Below are 25,836 nucleotides of genomic sequence, written 5' to 3'. Positions count from 1 at the left end.
TAAATGACAGGTATCTTTTATTGAACACATTTAGCTTCATGAAAAACTTATTTTAAAAAATTTTTCTCATTTTGCTGCCTACCAACAAAAGCCACATCCCGTACTAAGATCAGTATACATACAACCTGCATTAAGGAATTTCTGACTCAAGTCATAACCACCTCCACCTGAGCCATACTCCTCTTAATTGACAGATATCTAGAGCTGTTTCCTGTCTTATTGTGACCTTCTGTCACAAATGATAAGCAGTGTGGTGTGTAGAAGCAAATCTCAAACTTTTTGGTCTAAGAACTCCTTTACACTATTAAAATTAGAACTTTTGCATACATGCATTTTATGTGTCAACATTTACCACATTAGGATTCAAACTGAGAAAACTTAAAAGTATTTATTTATTAATTCCTTTATCAACCTATTACATGTTAAAAATGTTATCAACCTATTACATGTTAACATTTTTAAATGAAAAATTTTGTGAGATGAGTAGAACTGTTATATTTTTGCAAACCTCTTCAATGTCTGTCTTAATGGTATTTAGCTGGTTGAATGTAGAAGAATTTTTAAGTTGGAATAAATTTATTGAGGGGCACTCCTCTCAATGATTTGGTTATTCCCATGAATGCTTGTTTCATAACCCTCAGTGACCTACTCAAAATACATTTCAGCTGGGGCTGGGGATGTAGCTCATCAGTAGAATATTTGTCTGTCATGCAAGAGGCCCTGAGTTTGATCCCCAGTACTGCATCACAACAAAACAACCCAAAAAACATTTTGGCTTACCTATATTCTTCAAATTGTAAGGTCTATGGTCAGATCAACATTGAGAAGAGTTGCAATTCACCACCATAATCAATATTAATTAAATTTTACTCTTGTAATGTTTCCTAAAGCCCAGTTAATATGGTGCTACTCTGCAGGGAACTATTTTCCAAAACAGATTTTGAATCCATCTAGTTTCTCCATTCTTAGATGATTCTCAGCCTGTTGTCTTCAACATTTACTTCATTAAGTTTTCCCATCTGCAACTAGACAACCTAATTTCTCACCATGACCTACCAGGTACTATGTGAAGAATTTTGCTTCTAACCTTTTCCTATGCTCCTTTTTTCCCTTGCCCAAATGCACACATCATCCCAGATCATCCCAGGCATCTTTTTTTTTTTTTTTTTTTTGTACTGAGGACTGAACTCAGAGGCACTCAACCACTGAGCCACATCCCCAGACACATTTTGTATTTTATTTAGAGACAGGGCCTTACCCAGTTGCTTAGCGCCTTGCTTTTGCTGAGTCTGGCTTTCAACTTGAAGTCCTCCTGCCTCAGCCTTCCGAGCAAGCGAGCCACTAGGACTACAGGCATGCACCACTGAGCCCTGTGCCCCAGGCATCTTTTTTTGAAGTGGCTACTCTGTATGGTTAATGCAAGCTTAGCCTTCAGGTCTCAGTTTAATTATTACTTCCTCAGAGAGCTTTTCCTTGAAAACCCACAGCCAATCCCCATCTAAATTGAACTTCTGTAATTAGTTTCTCCTCATAACATTAATCTTTCTCTTCATAGCACATATCAAAATTTGTAATTATATATTTATTTGTGTTAGCTTAACTGATGTTTCTCTGTTCAAGTGGTTACAAGAACTGTGTCTATTTTGTTCAACACCATATCCTCAGGACCTAATGCAAGACTGGAATATCTTACAATCAGCAAATAACTTTAGGGAAAAAAATGAGTAAATTAAGATAAAAGTCAATACAGATTAGTGAGTTTTTATAAAGTGGAAGTCATAGATATATATCTTATCTCCATCATAGACTACTCCTATTCTAGAAATATTTTTGTGACATGAGCCTGAGACACTATCTCGCCTTTTTTTTCCCCCGACAGGGTGGTGGGGGGAAGACACTGGGGACTGAACTCAGGGGCACTTGACCACTGAGCCACATCCCGAGACCTAGTTTGTATTTTATATGGAGACAATGTCTCACTGAGTTGCTTATTGCCTTGCTTTTGCTGAGGCTGGCTTTGAACTCAAAAATCCTCCTGCCTTATGATTCCCCAGCTGCTGTGATTACAGGTGGGAGCCCCAGTCCCAGCACTGTCCTGTCTTTTTAGGAGCCAAAAGACAGTACAGAAAAAAAAAAAAAAAAAAAGACAGTACAGGACAGCTTTTTGATGAAAATATGGACTTGATATAATTAAAAAAAAAAAAAAGTTTCTTGGAGTGCTAATGAGAGAAACTTGGACAGTGAGTTTCTGGCTTATATACCAGTAAAAACAGACCTGAAGGGCTAGGGGTGTGGGTCAGCAGTAGAGGCGCTTGCACTTCGAGGCCCTGGGTCTAATCCTTAGCATTACATAAAAATAAATAAATCAATAAAATAAAGGTGTTGTGTCCAACCACAACTAAAAAATAAACATAAAAAAGAGACCAGAAGAGGTGGGAAAGGAGTATCTGTAAATTCAAGAACACTGTTCCCACAACATCTTTGTACAAATACACCTGTCTCAGAATGCCGGCAGTCTCCAGTTTGGTTTTCTTAAAACCTAGAGTAGAGGGATGTAACAGCCTATAAGAGTTTATAGTGCTTACCAGATCTTCCTCTTCCCTCTCATGACACTTTTCTCCAAAATAAGTAGCTATTATTGTTTTTAAAATTGGTTCAATTAATATAACAGTGAATGCTCTTGTCTAAACAGTACTCACCTTTTAAACGCATCTTCTTGTTTCAAGACACTTGTCTCTTTAGTACCTACAATTTAAAAAAAATAGGTCACCTTTTTTGTGTGTATGTTGGGGATTGAACCCAAGAATGCTTTACCATTAACCTATATCTCCAGTCATTTTTATTTATTCTTTTAAATTTTGAAATAGGGTCTCACTAAATTGCCCAGGCTGGCCTCAAACTTGTGATCCCCCTGCCTCAGACTCTTGAGCCGCTGGGATTACAGCGCATCACACAGGTCAAGTCTACACAAACGGTAGGTAGAGATTCCTGTCCAAATAACAAACTATAGTCATCTTTTCTTCTTGTCCACATATTTCATTTCCAATGCTGTGTGTAAATCAAAATGAAATAGGGAGTACAATTTGTTTTTGTGCATTACTTTCCAATTTTTCTTTGTTAAAATGTATCTCTTTAGAGATTGAATTTTCTTATGTATCACAGTTGCTTCGTTAATTAAGTGCTCCCCCAAATTCGAGAACTGAGTACTTTAAGAGGGAAACATCTTCACTTCCCAAACGTTTACTACTGGTGTAGCAGGGGAGTCCCTTACTCCCTGGAACTGGGCATGAAAGCTGTCTGAAAGGTCCAGTTGAGAGATCAAGGCCAGCCGCACTGCCTGACAATGCTGAGGCTGCCCAGGTCATTTACTTGCTCCCTGGGGTTCCCCAACACCTCCCCGCACTTCCCCTCAGCGGGAAGTAGCCACAGCGCATGCTGGGAGAAATCCTGAAACATCTGCCAAGAGGCAAGGGGATCCCGGCGGGAAGTCGAAAAGACCGCGGTGGGAAGCTCTCGGCTTTCTCAACTCCTGGGTCCACCCCACCTTCCCTGGAGCGGCCTTTCGAGAGCGTTCCGCACGCCTCTGCCTGGAGCTAGGCCAGGGTCCAGCTCTCAGGAACCAAACATGGGAAGGGACCCTTCTTCCTACCTGCAGCTTTCCGGGAGGCGCGGGGACCCCGGGCCTTCTGGCCAGCTGAGCGCGGCCGACCCCAGTCAGCCATGGGGAAGCTTCGTCAGAAGGTCAGGGGCCGCCTCCGGCGTCCCCCGCCAAGCTCCGCCTCCACACGCGTCGCAAGGGCCGGGGCGGGCCCGGGGGCGGGGCCGGAGCGCGGCCTGCGGGGTCCAAAGTGGTGGCTGCTGCTTAAGCGCACCGTGAGGTCCGGCGGGTAAGTGACCACACCGGGAGGTCTAAGGGGGTCCTGGCTAGCTGTGCGCGGCGAGCGATGGGGGAAGCGGCACGGTGAGTGACTAGGCCCCGCGAGGTGGTGGGACCAGAACGCCTAGTACAGCAGGAGTCGGGAGAAATGGCTTCCTCTGGATGCCGCCTACAAGCGCGCTAGGGTGTTCTCCTCCTTAGAGGACCCGCAGTGCCGCACTTACTGCCGCAGACTGGGGGCCGAGCCTTCTCGCCTCGAGAAACCGGTGTTCGGCGGTATCCGGATGGTGTTCTCCTGAGGACTGCCAATTGCCTTGTCTCGGTGTGATATGGCGGTTTCACTGACTGGAGTGATTTACTTTGGGGGAGTGCAGCTCCTACAGTGAAATGGGGTGGAGGGCGTTTGAACTTTCAGCCCCCTTTGGGTGACTTGTATTGAATTCCAGTTTTTGTCGTGGGACACTAAAAAATAAAAATTTCCCCAATGATTACGATTTTCATTTTAGGCCCAAGTTGTGGAATTTTTTTTTTTTTCAGGAAAGAAATACTTTGCCTTTTAAAAGCATATTTGCCTGTCCTCTAGGGAATGCTCCAGAGGGTTCTTTCTTTCAAAACTATGCTCTTAAAAAGATGCAATAGAGTTGTTTTTTTTTTTTTCCAAAGCAAAATTACTTTCTTAAGTGAACATACTAACATTCACTAATAGTAAAACTTTACGTTTTCCTTATAATGTTTTCTAATAATTGAACAAAATGAAACAATATCAGTTAACTTTTTATATTAATTCATTTCAGCATCAAAACTAGAAATAATAATTAGGAATGGCTGTGGAGGAACTTCAGTCCATAATTAAAAGATGTGTAAGTAATTTTTTTCTTTTGTGTAAAATTTCTTTTAAAATATGGGAAGGACATCATTTTTAATTACTCTTGTGGTTACTCAGATTACTTATCTTCTTTAATCCTTGCTTTTTTTTGGCTGGTAAATAAATAGCATGAGGACAGGACAGCAGATTGGATTATTTGTACAGATGATATCCTTATCTAAATAACCTTTTTAATTTTGATGCTGATCCTTTTCATAGGATTCTTTGATATGTAGTAGATTTCAAAATCACTTAGTAATTATTATAATCCTAAATTTCAAACAATTTATCTAGGATTTAAACATTTCCCTTTTTACAAAGAAAGAAAATAAATTAAGAAGTTGTCATACTGAATTTTTATTTGCATATGCTTATTCTTTTGTTTATTTTGTTTTTTCAGCAAATTCTAGAAGAGCATGACTTTAAAGAAGAAGATTTTGGCCTGTTTCAGTTAGCAGGCCAGAGATGTATAGAAGAAGGGCACACGGACCAACTAATAGCAATTATTCAAAATGAAAAGAATAAAGTAAGTACAATCTTTGTGTTCACTTTTCAGATTCTACTTGAGAAGAGAATAATCACATGTTATTATTCATCCCTTTGTCCATCAAACATTTAAGAATAAACTTAATAACAAACTTAAATTTTCACTGTAGAAAATGGAAAAAGGGAACTAGGAATACTAATATACTTTAAAGTACTTATAGCGTGTTGGAAGAGATAAACAAAAAAACAACAACTAGCAATCAGGAGGCAGAATAAATGAAGCAAGTGCTGAAATATAAAGAACTTTAAAAGGAACAGGTTTAGGTGTTCAAAAAGTAACATTGAATCATTAATTTACATTGAGAAATATAAATATCAAGCAAACTAGGTACTCATATTTTGTGATCATCCTAATCCCCTTTGTGTCAGATATGCATAGAAAATCAAATTGTAAGTAAAATATTCCTGATCCACAAACAAGGTCCTTTCCCATTGTAGAGAATGATTTCTCAAACTATTAACAGTTAGGGCTGGGGTTGTGGCTCAGTGGTAGAGGGCTTCATGTGTTTTAAATCTTTGTGATTTTTTTTTCCCAATTGCATTCTCAGAAGATAACCTTTGAGAGTACTTAACTTAGCCGCTAACAATAAAATCAGTAACAACTAATATTTAAGCTTGCTATTTTCCAGATGCTATCTATATACTTGACATCTATCAATTTATTAAGCTTCTTCATAAGTCCCCAAAGATAGGTACTACTATTAAATTCATTTTTTATATGTGTAGACTTGGGAGGCTAAGGTAGGAGGATCACTTGAGTGCCAAATTTAAGGGCAACCTGGGCAACATAGTGAGACCCTCATCTTAAAAAAATACTCATTTTATAAATAAGAAACAATTAACTGGGGGCCGAGGATGTGGCTCAAGCAGTAGCGCACTCTCCTGGCATGCTTGTGGCCTGGGTTCTTTCCTCAGCACCACATACAAACAAAGATGTTGTGTCTGCCAAAAACTAAAAAATAAATAAATATTAAAAAAAAAAAAAAAAGAAACAATTAACTGAAAGATCAAATGACATGCCTCAAAGTAACTCAGCTTTTTTGTGACATTAGGATTCATATCTATTCTGGTTTTGGAGCTCTTAACCACTCTGCTTTACCTCTGGTTAACATTATATAGTACTTATGAGAAAATTTTAGGTAGAATAGAAGGGATTGAGTGATTATGGGAGTGAGGGAGATTGAGGCAGCAAGGATGACACATTTCTAGCCTCTGAAAGGACAATACAGGGTATGATATCCTGAACAGAAAAAGGCAACTTAAGTAAAGGAGAAAGTTTCCTGAAGGAAGTGAGTTGACTTTTGGAAATTTTAAGATGTAGCAGGCAATTAGAAAGTAAGGTTTTAAGCTCAGTAAAGAAACAAGAGATTTAGTTATTGTTTTGTTTAAAGATTAGGTAATTGAGGGGAGGGGAAGTATTTGCCTTAGACCACAGAAAAGTGGCAGAAGAAAAGAGGCCCAAGGAGCCCATCTTGAGGAACTTAAGGAACTGAGGAAGAGACCTGCTAAAGAGGTGAGGATCAACATTCCATCAGTGAGGCAGAGGGAGAAGGGAATTGGTAACTGTCAATACATGCCTGAGTGATTGGGTGTTTTTTTTGTTTTTTTTCTCCTTTCCCTGCTTCCTCACTCCCTCTGGTTCCTTTTCTCTATTAATCTCCCTTTTATTTTCATGAGATTCCCACCCCTCAGTGGTTTATTTTTAATGTACTTCTGAACAGTTAATGGGATAGATTCAAACATAGTGAAGCTTAGTCTTTTTTTTTTTTAAGAAAAGCTCCTTTGAGAGATTGTGGGGAATTGGAGGAATATAGTCTGGACAATAGGCAGCGCCCGGGGAAATGGACCTCAGAAAATATGATGCTTCATATCAGTTCCTAGCGAGTTTCTACCAGCAGATGGTTTGTGGGCGCTCACCAAGAGAACCGTGAAAAATTTAATGATACAAGTGAAAAAACCAACAGCGTCTGGAACAGTGGTAGAGTGAGTGGATTAGGAAACTAGAGTGGGGTTTCCAGGCAGCATTAATGGCCTTCTTGAAGGTGATGATCAGGAATTCAAGTGAGACATGTGCATTGTGTTTTGTTGCAGAGACAATTAGCTACCCATTTAGGACTGGATGGGTGGGTGAAGGAACAGCAGGCAAAAAGTTGGATTTAACCATGTTATCAAGATGAGCCAGAAGGGTTGGTAGTAATCCCAACTCCCCAAGGCTAGGTAAGAGCAGGGCTACAGCTATGACTATGCAGTTGGTGCTGCACATAGCACAGAGTGACTACAGTGGTTTCCCATGGTATCGTAGATGGGGAGGGGCTGGGGTTGTGGCTCAGTGGTAGAGTACTTGCCTAGCATGTGTGAGGTATCGGGTTCAATCCTTAGCACCACAAAAAAATAAATAAATTAAATAAAAAGAAAAAAAAGAAAAGCTCCAAAGATCTGAGTTTTTTTTTTTTTTTTTTAAGAGAGAGAGAGAGAGTTTTAATATTTATTGTTTAGTTTTCGGCGGACACAACATCTTTGTTTGTATGTGGTGCTGAGGATCGAACCTGGGCCGCACGCATGCCAGGCGAGCACGCTACCACTTGAGCCACATCCCAAGCCCGAAGCTTAGTCTTAATAGTTTGAGAATCACAGAGATTCAGATTTTGACAAGGTAATGTTTAAAACTGACTACAACTTAATATTTTTGCAAGGTGACACTATAAGGGATTCATCAAGATTTATTATTAGCTGTAATCTTAGAGACTTAGAAGGCTGAAGCAGGAGGATCCCAAGTTTGAGGCCATCCTAAGCAACTTGGCAAGACTCTGTTGTAAAATAAAAAGAACTAGAGATGTGTAGCTCAGTGGTAAAGTGTCCCCTGGGCTCAATGCCCAGTACAAAAAAGAAAAAGATTTACTATTAATCTGTGTTAAATATTAAAATATTAAATAGGGAAGTGGTCCTAAGACAGTATAGTTTAGAATTTTACCATTATTGACATTTTGAACAGGATTGTTCTCTATTTTGAGGGATTCTCTTGTGTATTGCAAAATGTTTGGAACAACCCTAGGTTGCCTGTGAGATACTAGTAGCTTCCCTACCTGCCTCCTTCAGTAATGACAATCAAAAAGTGTCTGCAAATCTTGTCAAATGTCCCCTGGGAGGTATGGTGCAAAATTGCCCACAGTGGAGAACTAGCAGTATAGGAGGAAATGCATAAGCTTGGGACCTGTAGAGTTGTCTGATATTGGGTCTGTCATTAATGTCTAAACTTTGGCATTCTCATCTAAATTAGGAGTCACAGTCTTATTCCATATGATTGTTAGTACTAAATTAAACAAAGGGTAGTATACGTTAACCACAGTCAGGATTTAGTCCAATTCCTTATAATTATTTACCATCTTTCCTTAACCCTAACTAAAGCCATGAGACATTATTTAGTGACTGGGTTATCCTGTAGCTAATAGAATATTTATAAAATATTTTAAGAAAATTTTTCAACCCTGATATACAAAATATTATTCAAAGCTGTCATTTCTCTTGTTAGTTGATGATTATTCAGAGGATCTCTTATAGAAAGTAAGTACACCTTTGTAAAGGGAAAGAAGTGCTTTGGAAAAGTAGACTCTTACAGGAACTAATTAGGTTTTTTAAAATAAGTATGGGTTTATGTAATAAGTAATGGATAAATATTGAGTAATTTTGAAAAAATTTAGTTATTGATTTACAACAAATTCCTGATTAGTAAAATGCTAAATATTAAAAGTGAAGCCACACAAAAAATGAGAGAAAACAAAATATCAAATCTTTGGAGGAGAGGCTGGGGTTGTAGTTCAGTGGTAGAGTGCTTGTCTAGCACATGTGAGGCACTGGGTTCTATCCTCAGCACCACATAAAAAATAAATAAAACAAAGGTATTGTGTCCATCTACAACTAAAAAATTAAAAAAAAAAACCTTTGGAGGAAGGATTCTTTTACACTTGTAAGTAACAGACATATTGAAAGAGATCAACTGAACTATCTCATTAAGTGAGAAAAAAAAGTATGATTGTTTTATTCTTTGTTAAAATTCCTAACATTTCATTAAATATAAAGAAAGGTGAAATATACATTTTAAAAAATTTTAAATGAATGCTTATTAATCTCTAGGGGTGAATCCATTTTAGGCTAAAAGCAGTAAAAAAGGGACAAAAACAAACAAAATTATTATACTTGGCTACATAAAAATAAAGACAATGTTGTCTGCTATGGTTGCATGTGCCTGAAGTCCTACTTGTTTGAGAGGCTGAGGCTGGAGAATTGCTTGAGGCTAGGAGTTCAAGACCATAGCAAGGGTAACATAGCAAGTCCATGTCTCAAAAGTAAAACCTAACAATTTTTTGCCATAAATATAACTATCTTAATATTAACATATAGAGAACACATGGAAGTTGATATAACAAACTCTAAAATGTATAGTTGATAAATGAGCAAAGATGTGAATAAATAGTATTTCCTCTTTTGCAAAATTTGTGTTCACATACCCTAACATACTCTGTTGATAGTTCTCCAAGACTTGTTAAGCCTTATACCTTTACACATTGCTATTTCAGAGCCTTGAATGTTTTTTCCACCTATCTGTGCCTGACAGACCTATTTTTCCTATTTTCCTTTTGGAAGGCCTATCCTGTCTTTCCTACTTTGAGATGAATATTCTCTTTCTATTCCTCATACTCTACCTGTATTATATTGTAAAATGGATGGGGTCAGAAGGAGGTATTGTATGTGCTATTTCCTCTTCTTCATATATGCCGTTGTCCGGCTGGGCGAAATAACTGGGAGATGACAAGCAACTTGAAGGTTGAAGCAGGAACTACTTTATTGCGAGTGAACTCAGCGGGAACTCAAAGTAGCGGGTACCCCAGGTAGCAGGCACCGCCTCTCTGCTGGACTGCAGAGGTACATATACCCAACTAATTACACACAGCTTAACTTAATTAACATAAACTAGATACAGCAGTCAGTCATTAAGGAATCCTTATCATCTTAATGGCTTGCTGGTGTTGGCTCAGAAACCACTCCTCCTAGCATACTGCCAGGCGCCATCTTAACTTGGTTGTGGCCCTCATCATCTCCCCCTTTTGTTTAACATAAACAACAAGTATGTAGCTTAGGGAATGTGCCTGTCTTAGGTTGTCCAATACTACATATGGTCCTTACCTGTCATCGGATGAGCTGACCTCAAGGCGTCAGCCTCCTGTCTTAGGTTGGTACCATTGCAATTGGATCTTACCCGTCATTGACTACCGGCCCAGCATTATTAGCCATACTTGTGGATAACCTGCTACAAGCAGAAGGGGGAAGATACAAAACGCCACGATACCAAGCCAATTGACGGCTCCTTTTGGAAAAATTGTACCACGGATGACACTATCAGCAAAGATACCCTGGTACTAATTACAATTTGTTGTATCAGTTCGTAATGCATATAAATGATACATAGTCCAGGTAAGTTCCACAAGCAGCTTAAAGCAGGGGAATCCATTAATATGTCTATTTCTTCTTGAAGTAAATATTAGTGCATCAGTTTGTACAGTTTGTGTGACAGCCATTACAGAAGCTGTAGTAGCAGCAGCAGAAACAGCAACAGTTGTGATGATGGTAGCTGTAATTCTGAAGTCCCATTTGGTTTTTCAGTAATACTGGAAATTCTTCTACCTTTGTCTTCACCGGCACTGGGATGAAGATAGGAATTCTGGCAATGATGACTAAAAAAAAAATTGTATAACATTCCAGCAGGCACTAAGAATTATTCTGAACAGAATTAGATATAATGAAAAAGAAAGGTGAAAGTAAACAAATAGATCTGTTAATCTCCTATTTTTGTTACCTAATTTAAATTAAACTGTTTAAATCACGTGAATTAGAAAAAGATACTTGGATCCATTTTTTTATGAGCGCTCCTCATATAATATGTATGGACATACGCACATACAGACATACAACACATAACACAAGTATGCACACACAACATAACAGTAAAGGCCTTACAGTTTTTCACAGGTAAAATCTCCATTGCAATGTTTAAAACTCCACAGTTAATCAAAAAATAGAACTGCAGAAAAACATTAACCTAGGTCTGTCTGAGCTCAAAAAATAAAATAGAACTACATGACATGGGAGAGGACATAATAAAATAAATATTGAAAAAAGCATCCTAGTTACCACCTAGGTTTGACTCTTCTTTTGATAGCTCATCCTTCTTTTTTTTTTTTTTTTTTTTATTATTGATCCTGCAATCTCATCCTCCTTCTTGTAATTTGCATATGAGTTTGATGGTATTTCCACAAGTAAGTCTCAAGGCCCTTATGATGCTCATCACTCATTAGCCTCCAGGTGTGGAAGAACCATTGTCGCAGATGTAAGGATAGCTAAACTGGAGTTCTGGATATCAGCTGTTATGGACTTTGAGCCAAATCATCTTCTTTTTGGTCTGTAGAAATCGCTTTAGTTAGTCTCTCTCAAATCCAAATCGGCTGCTGTTTTCCCTGTGGAAACACACAAACAGATCCCCGACTCCAGACAATCACTGGGTCAGGACCTTTCCATTGTCCTGTTAGAATATCCTTCCAAAGTACCTTAGGCTTATGTACATTTTTTGGATACATGTGCCTTTCCGCAGCACTAAGCCCTGATGAATCCAAATTTAAAAGGTTTAATGTGAAAAGGGTTATGTTAAGTTTATCTTTGGGGGATATATACCCCTTCCCAATTCCATCTTTTTGTTTTAATAAATACATTTTAATAGTTTGGTGAGCTCTTTAAACTATACCTTGTCCCTGTGGATTATACGGGATTCCTGTTATGTGAGTAATGCCAAATGATGAGCAAAATTGCTTAAAAGAAGTAGAGGTATAGCCAGGGCCATTATCTGTTTTTAACTGTTTTGGAATGCCACAGTGGCAAACTTTTGTAAACAATGAGCTATAATATCTTTAGTTTTTTCTCCAGTATGAAGGGAGCCCATCAAAAATCCGGAAGAAGTATCAACTACAACATGTAAATATTTTAATTTTCCAAATTGTGGCAAATGTGTGACATCCATCTGCCAAATATGATTAGGTATGAGTCCTCTAGGATTGATTCCAAGATTAACTTGTGGTAAAAAGGTCACACAATTTTGACATTGTTTTATTATTTGTCTTGCTTTTTCCTTGGTTATTTTAAAACATTTTTGTAAAGTTTTAGCATTGACATGGAAGGATTTATGAAAATTTGTAGCTTCTTCTAATGTCAAAAAAATATGTATGTCATGTGTAGTTTTATCTGCTAAATCATTGCCTAAACTAAGGGCTCCAGGCAATCCTGTATGTGCCTTGATATGTCCTATAAAGAATGGATCTTTTCTATCCCAAATTAAACTTTGTATAGTGGAAAACAAAGAGAAAATAGTAGAGGAAGGGGAAATCCTACCAGCATCTTCAAGGGATATAATAGCATTAACTATATATTGACTATTGGAAAATAAATTAAATATAGAATCTTTATACATCACAAAAGCTTGTAATACTGCATTAAGCTCTACCTTTTGAGCTGATTGTTTGGGTACTAAACATGTAAAATCTTGATCAGGGGTAACTACTGCTGCTGTACCATTACTTGACCCATCAGTAAATATATTTGGAGCATTCATGATAGGTGTTTTTCTTGTCATTTTTGGAAAAACTACAGGATGCGAGGACCAAAAAGATAACAAAGGATTAGATGGTAAGTGATTATCAAATAAACAATTAGATTTGCACATGATTATTGCCCAAGTATTTAACTCATTAGCTAACTCATCAATTTGATTCATAGTATATGGAGTAATAATTTTATTGGGAGAAATTCCAAACACTCCCTTTGCTGCTCTTATTCCTTTGAGTATTAATTGTCCTACAGCCTCAGGATACCTAGTAAGAATAGTGTTAGGAGAATAAGATAAATGTATCCATAATAATGGACCTTCTTGCCAAAATACTCCTGTAGGAATATTTTTTGTTGGTAGTACAATAAATAATAAAGGCAAACTTTTATCAGTTCTATCCAAATGCATATTTTCCATATATGTTTCAATGAGTTTTAATGTCTTTCTTGCTTCAGGCATTAACATGCGGTGTGAATTTGTATCTGATGGACCTTTTAGAATATCAAATAAAGGTCCCAATTCTCCTGTTGGTATGCCTAGATAAGGCCTTATCCAATTTATGTCTCCCAACAACTTTTGAAAGTCATTAAGTTTTTTAAGTTGATCTACTCGTATTTGAATTTTTGGTTGGCGGACCATGGTTTAGGATAGTAGAACTCCTAAATAATTTATTGGATAATTTAATTGTACTTTATCTATTGCTATCTCTAGATTATAATTTTTTAATAAATTTGTAAATATGGCATAACATTCTAACAATATGTTTTTATCTTTGTGTGCTAATAATACATCGTCCATATAGTGAAATATTTGTAGTTCAGGATTTTGATTTCTAAGCGGCTGGATTGCTTTGTTAACATAAATTTGACACATAGTTGGGCTGTTAGCCATCCCTTGAGGGAGTACTTTCCATTCATATCTCTGATCAGGACCTTCATGATTTAGTGCAGGGACAGTAAATGCAAAATGTGGACTATCCTCAGGATGAATTGGAATTGAAAAAAAACAATCTTTAATATCTATAACTAAAACATACCAGGTTTTTGGCAAAGCAGACAATTGGGGAATCCCCGATTGAGCAGGTCCCATGATAACCATCTCATTATTAATAGCTCTTAAATCTTGCAATAATCTCCATTTGCCAGATTTCTTTTTGATGACAAAAATGGGAGTATTATGGGGAGATACAGAAGGTTGTGTATGTCCTTCCGCTAATTGTTGTTTGACCAGGTCATGGGCTGCTTGTATCTTTTCTTTAGTCAGGGGCCACTTAGAAACCCATACTGGCCTTTCTGATTTCCAAGTAATTTTTATTTTCTCAGTGACCCCTTCTGAAAACCCAATCCATGTCTATCTGTTTTTTGATCTATTTGAATTGGTGCCACTATACCTTGTTCTTGTTCTCCTAATCCTTTTCCTTTTTTAAAACCTTGTCTAGCCATAATAGTGGGCACATTTGAATTGTTGTTGTTTGTTAATATTAACCCTAATTGACCTAGAACATCTCGTCCCCATAAATTTATAGGAAGATGATCTAGAACATATGGCTGTATAGTTCCTTCACATCCTTCAGGATCTTTCCAATCTAATACCATCGCACTTCTATGGGGATTTGTCACTATTCCTAGGCTTCGAAGCGTTTGAGTGGCTTGTTGTAATGGCCAGTGTTTTGGCCATTCTTGGCGGGAGATAATGCTAAGGTCTGCACCTGTATCCAGTAGCCCATTAAATTCATGTCCTTGAATATTTAGTTTTAGCATGGGCCGAGAATCTAAATTTAAAGAAAGCATAGCCCAATCTATACCTGTAGAGCCTAATCCCCTGGAACCTCTTTCTACTGAACGACTGGGAAATTTTTCAAGCAGGCTGAGTATTATCAACAATTGTGCGATTCTGACTCCTCGTGAAATTACTGATATACCCCTAGGAGAACTGGCTATACTTTTTATTTCACCTTCGTAATCAGGGTCAATTACCTCAGGACTTATCATAAGTCCTTTTAGAGTAGAGGAACTACATCCCAACAACAAGACTACTGTTCCTTGGGGAAGAGGTCCTTTTACCCCTGTGGGAATGATTTGAACTCCCATCTCTGGAGTTAGTACTGCTCTGGCAGAGGCACAGATGTCCAACCCTGCGCTCCCTCTGGTTTGTCTAATAAGGGATCTAATGGATAATGTGTCCTGGGAACTACCCTGATGGTATTGTTGGGTTCCTCCAATGCCCTGTATATTTGTGGTCATGGGCCCTGGAGCATTGGGCCCCGCTGTCCGTTTTTTGGCATTGGAGTCCAATGTTTTCTTCCACGATATCGTGGGTAAACACCTGGTCCTTGTTCGTTTCTTGACAATGGAGCAGTAGTCTGAGAATGGCACTCAGAAGCCCAGTGTCTCCCTCGTTGGCATCGTGGGCAAATATCCGGTATTCTACCTCTTTGATACCTAGTTTTGTTAAAACCTCCTCCTATGGGGCAACTCCTTCTAAAATGTCCTGTTTGTTCACAGTTGTAGCATGTTTTTGGCCTGGCTCCTAATGCCTGTTGTACTGTAGCTGCCACGATTTGCCCCTATTCATTGATGTCTCTACATAGTTTAATATATGTGTTTAAATCTGTATTTCTCCATGGTCTAATGGCCTCCCTGCACCATTTATTTGCTTGTTCATAGGCTAGCTGTTTCACTAATGGCATTGCTTGTTCTGCATCCCCAAAAACTCTGGTAGCTGTTTGCAAAAGTCTGTCTACAAATTCTGCATAAGGCTCATTTGTCCCCTGTATTACTTTGGATAGTTGACCTTGCAAATCTCCATGCCCTTGTGAAGTTTTCTATGCCTTAACCGCAGCTGAAGCGATTTGTGAATAAATGGCAGGATTGTATTGAATTTGTTGTTGCTGGCCCTTATAAGGTCCCTCTCCTAACAGCATCTCTATATTTCTCTGAGGATAACCGGCTGCTTCATTTCGCCTAGCCGTTTCCATACAAAATTCTTGATTGGCAATCTTCCACAGTAAAAACTGTCCTCCATTTAGCACAGCTCTACACATACTGGCTCAATCTGCTGGTGTCAAGTTCAAGTTGGTAATAGATTCGACCATACTTACAGTGAAAGGTGCTTGAGGACCATAGGTTGTTACAGCCTCTTTCAGCTGTTTCACTGTTTTGAAATCTAAAGAATGGTGAATTCCCTGCCCTCCTTCCTCCTGAAATATAGGGCATGCTAATCTTTGAGGTCCTGTCTCAGGATCCCATCTATCAATTATGGGGGTTGGGGGCCACCCAGCATATGTTGTTTCCATAGGTGGAGCTGTTGGTTGAATACTTACGCCCTCTGGTGATAGAAAGGGGTTAGTAGCAACCTCCTGTTGTAACTTCTCCCCTAATAGCCCTTTCTCCTCTAAACTTTTTTCCCTTGTCTGACTGACTAAGATGTCTTCTTCTAGACTAAGCAAACAGGATTGTACCATCGTCCATAATGGTAATGTGCCAACTGACAGAGTTCCTGGGCTTTCCTTTTCTATCCTTTTTAAATCACCAAGCTGGTTCCATTGTGATATATTTAACAACCCCTCTTTAATGAACCAGGGGCTATACCTTTGTATCGTCTTAATGTATGCCCTGACTGTTCTTGATTTTACTGAGATGCCTCCTTCCTCTAGTAATTTACTTAACGCCCTTTTGGTTTGGTTCTTAATAATTTTTAATTCCATTTTTTCGTGACAAAGATACCCCCACTAAGATAATGCAAAATAAAACCGAGACAAAAATGAAACAAAAATAGAAAAAAAATTCATTATATCAGCCTTTCTATCCTCCTGCAATGTCCATCTCCCTATCTGTTCCTTAGACGCAAATAGTTTTTCCTCAGATGTGAGCGGTTTTTCTTCTGTCCCACCCATCTCCAGGGACAGGCAACTTAAAACAAAAGCAAAAGAAGAGTCTTTAAATGGTTACCCATCCTCTCGCACTGTCCTCAGGGGCGAGCAGTTTATCTTATTACTTATCCTTAGGCGTTCCCCGTATGGGCCACCATATGCCGTTGTCCGGCTGGGTGAAATAACTGGGAGATGACAAGCAACTTGAAGGTTGAAGCGGGAACTACTTTATTGCGAGTGAACTCAGCGGGAACTGAGCGGAAACTCAAAGTAGCAGGTACCCTAGGTAGCAGGCACCACCTCTCTGCCGGACTGCAGAGGTACATATACCCAACCTATTACACACAGCTTAACTTAGTTAACATAAACTAGATACAGCAGTCAGTCATTAAGGAATCCTTATCATCTTAATGGCTCGCTGGCATTGGCTCAGAAACCACTCCTCCTAGCATACTGCCAGGTGCCATCTTAACCTGGTTGTGGCCCTCATGACATATATATTGTTTTGTTTTTGTTTTAATTGATTTTTTTTAATGTGGTGTCAAGGATAGAATCCAGTGCCTCACACATGCTAGGCAAGGCACTCTACCACTGAGCCACAACCCCATCCCTTGTTGTTTTTAAAGAATCACCCTAGAATGTGAACTGTGATGATACAGATCTTATTTGATCTATTTCTCGCTTTGTTTTTGGCACCCAGAATATTATGTATTATATACTTGGTAAATGTTGATGAGTTGCAGTACAAAGCAGGCTAGAGAATTGAAGGATATTGTTTGTAATTTTGAAAATCAATGACTAATAATTAATGCCAGTCACTAATGGTAAAGCATTCTGAAATGTCTTTGCAAAAAGAAGCAGAGAAAATTAATGAAGTCACAGCCTTTCATTTTATATAAATTACAATGATTATATTCAGGGATTCTCCAGGAACTTTTAAAGGTTGACAAGCATTGACTGTATTTCTTTGACTCAGGAGAGCAAAAATTCTCTGTGGAAGTTAAGTACTTGCTCTTCTCAAGCATTAATTAATTAGAGGAACTATTTAAATCCTGAGAAAAACCAAGTTCCCTGATAGTAAGTAAAGACCCTTTTGCCTTATCTCAGTGAAAAGCTTAACAATTATTTTTAAATGTTGATATCTGTTGACATCCAACCCTAGGAAGTAGTCGGCTGTGGGCCTCACTTGTCTCATTTTTCCTATTTCAAAGTAAATTCTAAGCTAAGCCAAGTTAGAAAAGCATACTATGAGAATCCTGTAGATGGCAGTGTTTGCTTTACTCTGAATTTTTTTTTTTTTTAGGTCATCATTAAGACTATGGGCTGGAATCTTGTTGGTCCTGTTGTTCGGTGCCTTTTATGGAATGATAAAGATGATAAAAGAAAAGATTATTTTCTGATGCTTGATTTATTGGTAAAGGTATGTTAATAACCAAGTTCTCTTTGTCAAAACACACAGCAGTATTATTATTATTTTTAATGTCTAATTCTTATTTGATAAGAAAATTTTTAGTTCATCAAGATATATAAGAAGAAAATTCTGGAGAGAAGCCCAGTCTTTTTGTTGTTGTTTGCTCTTTTTAGATTACATGACAATAGGGTGTAATTCACATATTATACATGCATGGAGGAGGAGAAGCCCAAACTTAATTGGATGGGCAGTTCCATTTCCTAGGAAGTTGTATTTTAACAAGTACCCTTATTGTATAGATGTATTTTACAGAAATAATGCAAGACAACATTGATTTTTTTTTTTTTTTTTTTTTTTTTTGCAATATTGAAACAAAATCAAATATCAGTGCTCTTTTCTCTGTGGAAATTCCTTTCATATCCTCTTTTTTGTTGTTGTTGTTGTTGATGGACCTTTATTTTATTCATTTATTTATATGTGATGATGAAAATCAAACCCAGTGCCTCACATATGCTAGGCAAGTGCTCTACCACTGAGCCACCATCCCAGCCCTCATATCCTCTTAAAAATATGAAAAACCTAGACTGTACGTGATCACAATAGAAGTATGAATGGGAAGTAGAACACAGTTCAGTTGTGACTCACAATTTTTAGAGACCATTGGTAAAAGGCTAGTTGAGTTATAAGTCAATGTACAACTTTTTTAAAAAATATTTATTTCCTAGTTGTAGATGGACACAACACAATGCCTTTATTTTTATGTGGTGCTGAGGATTGAACCCAGGTCCTACCCGCGCTAGGCGAGCACTCTACCACTGAGCCAAAATCCCAGCCCTCAGTGTACAACTTTTAAGAAAGAATAAATTCTGAGTTAAAAAAGACATTATAAGAAGCTACTTGGAGATCAGTACAGGTATATACAAATATGTATTTGGAAAAAGAAGACTATGAGAGTTTTTTAAAAATACAAGACAAATAGGCTGGGGATATAGCTCAGTGGTAGGAGTGCTTGCCTAGCATGTGTGAGGCCTTGGGTTTGATTCATAACACTGCAAAAACATAAACAACACCCCCCACTAAAACAAAACAAAACAAAAAAACAACGAGGCAAGCAAGGTGATAAAATATGGCCATTCAGAAAGCAATGCAAAATTTTATCTGTCTGGGAAGTAAAAAGGAAACTCTAAGGTAGTCTAAATACCCAGCAACATGGAATAGGAAGCTCAAGCTTCCTATGTGGGAAGCTCAAGCAATCTAAAGCAGCATACGGAAGCTCAAAGGAAACCTGAGCTCTGGTGATTCGCTACTTTTCTAATTGTATGAAGCATTTTACTGTTAAGCAAAAATAATTGTGTTTTCTCAGTATATGCTTTCTTTAAAATAGTAATCATGTGGATTTAAATGCAACTTGTATTAAACAGGTTCAATTGTGAATATTTTTATAGTTATGTAATCCAAAGGAATTATTGTTGGGTTTGCTTGAACTGATTGAAGAGCCCTCTGGAAAACAGATATCCCAAATTATTCTTCTTTTACTTCAACCTTTACAAACAGGTAATTATCATTTTGTTATCAAAGTAGTTCTTGTTTTATTTGTGTAAGTACCTTGATGTTTGCCCCCAATGTCAATGCTACACCAAAGTAAAATTTATGACAAATTATTGAGTATTCTGCTTACACTAATAAAAGCAAATGCCAATTTGAATCTTGCTGTTGTGTTGTTACCCAGTAAACACTTTGTTGAACGTCATACTATTTGTTCATGTGCTATATTACAACCTGTAACTTTCTGGTTAATCTTCTTACCTGTGGTTTATATCTAGAATTTTCCTTTGAAGCAAATTTAAAGGGTTACTCTGATGTCTGCAGTACTCAGTCTGACAGTATTGTGGTAGTTTTGTATCTTGGTTAAGAATAGTATCAAGCAGGCTGTTCAGCCTCTATTTTGGAAGGTTGGGATTAAGAATAGCAAAGGTATGACTGAAGAGTGAAACTAGGAGTCATATGGAATGATAAGACTCCATGGCTAAGTGGAATAGTAGAATTGATAAGTAATGGATCTCAGCAACCAAGACAGTATTTATCCATAAGAAGAGGTTATTTTTCATTTTAGGAAATATGTATATCTCAGAGTCTGATAGAGTGACCCAGCATCAGAAATTAGAGTAAATTCAATTTAAAAATGAATGTTCCTGAGTTTTATACTACTTAAAACACTCAATCTTCTTGGGAAAAAAATACTAGCTCCCATTTGTACACTACTGTATAGCTTACCACTCATGGAAAGAATGTGTTTCTGTTTTAAGTATGTAACCTGTTACAAACACACCTAAACAATATTTCATGGCATCAGTTTTAAGATGCTTCATTAATTTCTGTATCACCGCGAAAAAAAAAGCACTCCCAATTAAGCTTAGGATATTTCATCTTGATGTCAGAGTTGTTAAAATGTGAGGAAAGAAGGTATTTATAATTGTACATATTGAATTTCTTGTCCTTTGTTTAGCATACTTGATGAGGCTATCTCAAGTAACAACCTGGTCTCTATTGTAGTGATTCAGAAACTTCGCAACAATAAGGCATATTCAGTTGGGTTAGCATTGTCTACCCTTTGGAGTCAATTATCTCTTCTTCCTGTTCCATACTCAAAAGAACAAATACAAACAGATGACTATGGCCTTTGTCAATGTTGCAAGGCCTTAATAGAGTTCACTAAACCTTTTGTGGAAGAAGTTATTAATGACAAAGAAAACAAGGAAAATGAAAAATTAAAGGATGAATTACTGAAATTGTAAGTATATATTTAAAAAACAGCTCACAATGAATTTACTTTGTTAAGTTATTTTATATCTGTCATGCAACTATAAATCTAGTTTTAGATTTGAATTTTAAAAAAGACTAAACTGTTATATCTTAAGCTGATATAACATGACATTTAATGAGTCATTCATATTTTTTAAAAAATATAGGCATTGTGGTGCATGTCTGTAATCCCAGTGGTTCAAGAGGAGGGGGCAGGAGGATTGCAAGTTCAAAGATAACCTGAACAATTTACCAAGGCCCTATACAATTTAGTGAGACCCTATCTCAAAAAATAAAAAGTACTGTGGACGTAGCTCAGTGGTTAAGTATCCCTGGATTCAATTTGCCAGTACCAAAAAATAAAATAAATAAATAAAACCAAGTCTATTCATTTAATTTATTTCATATTCTTTTATGTGCTGCTTTTATTCATCGTAGTATAGTGAATAATGAAAGTGGAGAAGTAGATACATATAACTCAAAAGAATCTACACTGTGAGGAAATTGTGTTTTTATTGTCCCTGTGAAAACAGCAGAAGGACCAGCAGACAGTTAAACATTCAGCTCTCCATGAAAACAAAGTATTCACACAATAGTATTTACTCGGGGTTACTATGGACTAAACATGCAGTGTTCGATGTGGCTATCAAAATACTTGACATATAGTTGGTCCAAATTAAGATGTGCTCTAACATATCATGTGGACTTCAAAGATTTGATATTCTCCTTTTTTTTTTTTTTTTTTTTTAGTTGTCAGTGGGTCTTTATTTTATTTATATATGGTGCTTGGGATCGAACATAGTGCCTCACACATGCTAGGCATGTGCTCTACCACTGAGCCACAACTCCAGCCCCAGATTTGATATTCTTTAAAAACATAGTATAATACTTCAGTGATTTTTTTATATTGATATGTGTTGAAATATTTTAGACATATGGGGTTAAATTATTAAAATTAATTTCTCCTATTATTTTTCATGTGACTACTAAGAAATCTTAAAAATGGAGCTTGCATTATATTTATAGGACAGCACTAAACTAGATTATTTAATTACATAGACTAATAACCTTTTTTTTTTTTAAAATCTTGGAGAATTTAGCTAGTGTTAGCTTTCCATTTTTGTCGGATTAGGACATTAAAAAAATTTTTTTTAACCACTTATGAAACCCATTACTTTATAAAAGAAAAGATTTTAGGGAAATAGGAAAGGCTTAATCACAAAATAAAATTTGATTTTCTAAGTAAAAGAAATAAAAGTTTATGAAAACATGAACTAATGAATAAAACATCTTGGACTAGCACTGGTTAGTTCTCAAACATTCAGAATCCACTGGAACAGTCTATACATAGAAATGAATTTCACTATGTTGGGTCTAGCAAGGTATTTTTCATGTTCTCTCAATTACTAATAAGATAATTCATCAGCCATTTTATAGGCATTGAATTATTGGCGCTTAGTCCATTTTTGCTGTTGTAATAGAATATCTGAGACTGGGTAATTTATAGTTAATAGAAATACATTGACTCTGAGTTCTGCAGGCTGGGAAATTGAAGATCAAGGCACCAACATCTGGTGAAGGCCTTGAGGCGTCATCTCAGAAGGGTGGAGAGACACAGGGGGGCTGAATTCACCCTTTTCTAACAACAGTAATTCCTCCTGTAAGTGTGGAGCCCTGGACTAATCACCTATCAAAGATCCTATCTCTTAATAATGTTGGAATGGCAATTACATTTCAACATGAGATTTGGAGGGGATAAGCATTCAGACCATAGCAGTGCTGATTTTACTTTTCATGTAAAACTAACTTAAATATGAAGAATTGGCATTTTATACTAGGCAAGTGTTGATTTCTTAATTAACCTATTTCTCATGCCTTAGTTGTTTCAAAAGCTTGAAATGCCCTTTGCTGACAGCACAATTCCTTGAACAATCTGAAGAAGCTGGAAGTGATCCTTTTAGATGTTTTGCATCTGAGATAATAGTAAGTACAGCTAATTTAATCTACAAAATGTGCTATAAACTTAAATGTTATCCTTTTATGTTCTCATATACTATATGTGTGTATGTAAATTGATTATTTTTTAAAATATATTTTTTAGTTGTAGACAGACACAATAAATACCTTAATTTTATGTTTGTTTGTTTATTTTTATGTGGTGCTGAGGATCAAATCCAGTGCCTCACACATCCCAGGTGACCGAACCACAACCCTAGCCCTTGATAATTTATTAATAAAGAAATACGTGGTTTTGTAGAATATAGGTAAGTAAAAAAGATGAAAAATAGAACAGTTATAATTTCACTACAGAAAGACAAATACTATTAACACCTTCCAGAATTTTTCTGCCTATGTATTCTTATATAAGAAAATGTACATGCATATTGTTACTGTCTAGAGGTGATGGATTCGTTGTCTCCATTCAGCGAAGAATTGAAGAACAGGACACAGAGATAGCAAGCAAGAAGTAGTTTTATTGCAAAAGCAACAGAAGTAGAGAGATAGACTTCTCTGAAGAGACAGGGCCCCAGAGCTGGGACTCTGTGGGGGAGTTTTGGCCTGTTCTTTTTAAGGTCTCTGGAATTTCCTCCTTTCCTTGTCTCCTCCCCCTCCCACAGTCTTCTCACTATTAGTGATCGGTGCCTCCTCTGTCCATGTGTTTATCTCTTGGGTCCCCCTCTTAGGAGCACAAATGTGAAAGTATCAGTCTGATTGGGTCCCCTACTTGTGTCCAAAACCACTTTGTCTAGCAGGAAGTTGACCTCATCAGAAGACCGTCTCCATGCTCCCTGCTCTGGACATCCTCACTCAATATCTTGTCCTGGCTGCCTGTGTCCTTGTACATCTCCCTCAATATATACATTTCTTAAAGACTATCATATTTGCCAGGCTTGGTAGCATACGCCTGTAATTCTTTCTTAGCCAAGGCAAGAGGCCTGTGCAAGTGGCCTGTGTGACATCATTTCCCTAGTACACGTATGAAGACATGTATGGTTGACTCTAGTTTGTGTACAATCAGAGAAATGAAAAATTGTGTTCCATTTGTGTATTATGAATTGAAATGCATTCTGCTGTCATGATAACAAATTAGAACAGATAATTAAATTAATTAATTTTTTTTAAAAAAAGAGGGCTGGGGATAGGCCCTGGGTTCAATCCCCAGCACCACACACACACAAAAAAAAAAGAAAGAAAGAAAAGCCAAAGCAAGAGGATTGCAAGTTCAAGGCCAGCCTCAGCAACTTAGTGAGACTGTCTCAAAATAAAAAGGGCTATGGTGGCTCAATGGGTTTAATTCCCAGTACTATGTACACATACACACAAAGCCTAAGCATATTTATACACACACACACACACATTTTTGTGATCTATTTTTTTCTCTTAATATTACTTTTCCATTGGCTTTAGTATTATATGATGTGGATTTAATATAATATATTTATTTAATCTGAATCATGAAGTCAGCATTTAAATTATTTTCAGTTTTTCATTATTATGAACAGTTCCAACTTTTTTTTTTAACAGTTAAGTCTGTGATAAGTATTCTTATAACTAAATCTTTGCATACTTGAAATTCTTAGAAATGGTTTTCTGTGTTCCTCAAATTCCTCATTTTTAAAGGTCATGAAAAATGTTATCAGAGTAGCTCCAGAAATAAGTTTTATTGTAAAACAATTTGGCTTCTTGTATCCAATAGTATTTTAAGCTGTGCAAAGATTCTGTATCAGAGAAATGATCTGAAATATAGAAAAATGTGTACTTAAATCTAATAGTCATGAATCTCAAGAGAGCCATCATTGGCTCTGTGGCTTTTTTCAGTCATGTTTGTTTGTGCAGGTGTAGCATTGGAGGAAAGTTAGATTTAATTAGATTGGGATTTTGAGAACTAGTGAGTTCTACAAAGCAAGAGAAGGGCAAGGGATTGAGCAAAGTGATCACTTTAATTACAATGGAATTTAACTCCTGGGTAAGAGGGAAGTTAGGACATAAATTGAGCACAGTGAATGCAGTATTAATTAGTTGAAGATAGTGGTGTGGTTGACAAATTGTTGGAGTTACTAATTGGAGTAAATTGAAAAGTAAAAGTTAAAGTAAAAAAAAGGAAAAAGTTAAAGAACAGGATACTTGAATTAGTATTATTTTTTTTTTAAATATTTTTTAGGGGCTGGGGTTGTGGCTGAAGTGGTAGAGTGCTCGCCTAACACGTGTGAGGCACTGGGTTCGATCCTCAGCACCACATAAAAATAAAATAAAGATATTGTATCCACCTAAAACTAAAAAATATTTTTAAGAAAATATTTTTTAGTTGTAGACAGACACAATACTTTTATTTTATTTATTTTTATATGGTGTTGAGGATCGAACCCAGTGCCTCACACAGGCCATGCAAGTGGTTGTTCACCACTGAGCCATAAGCCCAGCCCTAAAATTAGTATTATTAAGGAAAAGTTGTAGTTACTAATAACAATGTTTGGGGTATGGCTATAAAAGTGGGTTTTCTAAAGGAGAGGTTAGAGCCAGTTGTGGTGGTGCACACATATAGTTCCAACGACTAGGGAGGCGGATCACAAGTTCAGGGCCAACCTCAGCAACTTAGTGAGACCCTGTTTTAAAATAAAAAAGGCTGGGATGTATCTTAATAGTAAAGTACCTCTGGGTTCAATTTCTAGTACCAAAAATAAAAAAGGAATGATATTGGCTAATTTATATTGTTACATTGTGTGCATGTGTGAATATATAACAACAAATCCCATTATCATGTACAACTATTATATACCAATAAAAATATGGAAAATAAAAGAAGGAGATGGTAGAG

The 25,836-nt window shown here is 37.1% G+C and overlaps 2 protein-coding genes across 7 annotated transcripts in view; one reads left to right on the top strand and one right to left on the bottom strand.

Annotated features, from left to right (window-relative positions):
- The window catches only part of Rpap2 (RNA polymerase II associated protein 2), a 100,236-nt gene extending 96,451 nt beyond the window's left edge, over positions 1-3,785 (bottom strand). For 5 of the 6 annotated variants that reach the window (XR_006855487.2, XM_046461703.2, XM_058585184.1 and 2 more), the window contains exons 1-2: positions 3,650-3,785; positions 2,700-2,745 (exon numbers count right to left, since the gene is read on the bottom strand). Coding sequence is in view for 4 of the 6 variants with exons in the window: in XM_046461703.2 (XP_046317659.1) it covers positions 2,700-2,745; positions 3,650-3,722 (119 nt within the window). In the remaining 2 variants the exon portion in view is untranslated. Of the gene's footprint in view, positions 1-2,699; positions 2,746-3,649 lie in introns of those variants that run through there. The other variant, XM_058585192.1, reaches the window with a different exon arrangement.
- Positions 3,774-25,836, top strand: part of Glmn (glomulin, FKBP associated protein) — a 50,185-nt gene continuing 28,122 nt past the window's right edge. The window contains exons 1-7 of the mRNA XM_046461735.2: positions 3,774-3,887; positions 4,672-4,737; positions 5,143-5,268; positions 18,111-18,227; positions 19,664-19,772; positions 20,772-21,009; positions 22,901-23,003. Of these exons, the coding sequence (XP_046317691.1) occupies positions 4,699-4,737; positions 5,143-5,268; positions 18,111-18,227; positions 19,664-19,772; positions 20,772-21,009; positions 22,901-23,003 (732 nt within the window). The 5' untranslated portion in view covers positions 3,774-3,887; positions 4,672-4,698. The remainder of the gene's footprint in view (positions 3,888-4,671; positions 4,738-5,142; positions 5,269-18,110; positions 18,228-19,663; positions 19,773-20,771; positions 21,010-22,900; positions 23,004-25,836) is intronic.

The sequence above is a fragment of the Marmota monax genome, unplaced genomic scaffold (assembly GCF_021218885.2).
Source record: "Marmota monax isolate L192 unplaced genomic scaffold, Marmota_monax_Labrador192_F-V1.1 WCK01_AAM20220418_F8-fsc00070, whole genome shotgun sequence".
NCBI classification, from domain to species: Eukaryota; Metazoa; Chordata; class Mammalia; order Rodentia; family Sciuridae; genus Marmota; species Marmota monax.
Note: the sequence above shows the minus strand (reverse complement) of the source record. Positions and strands in the feature narration are given on the sequence as shown.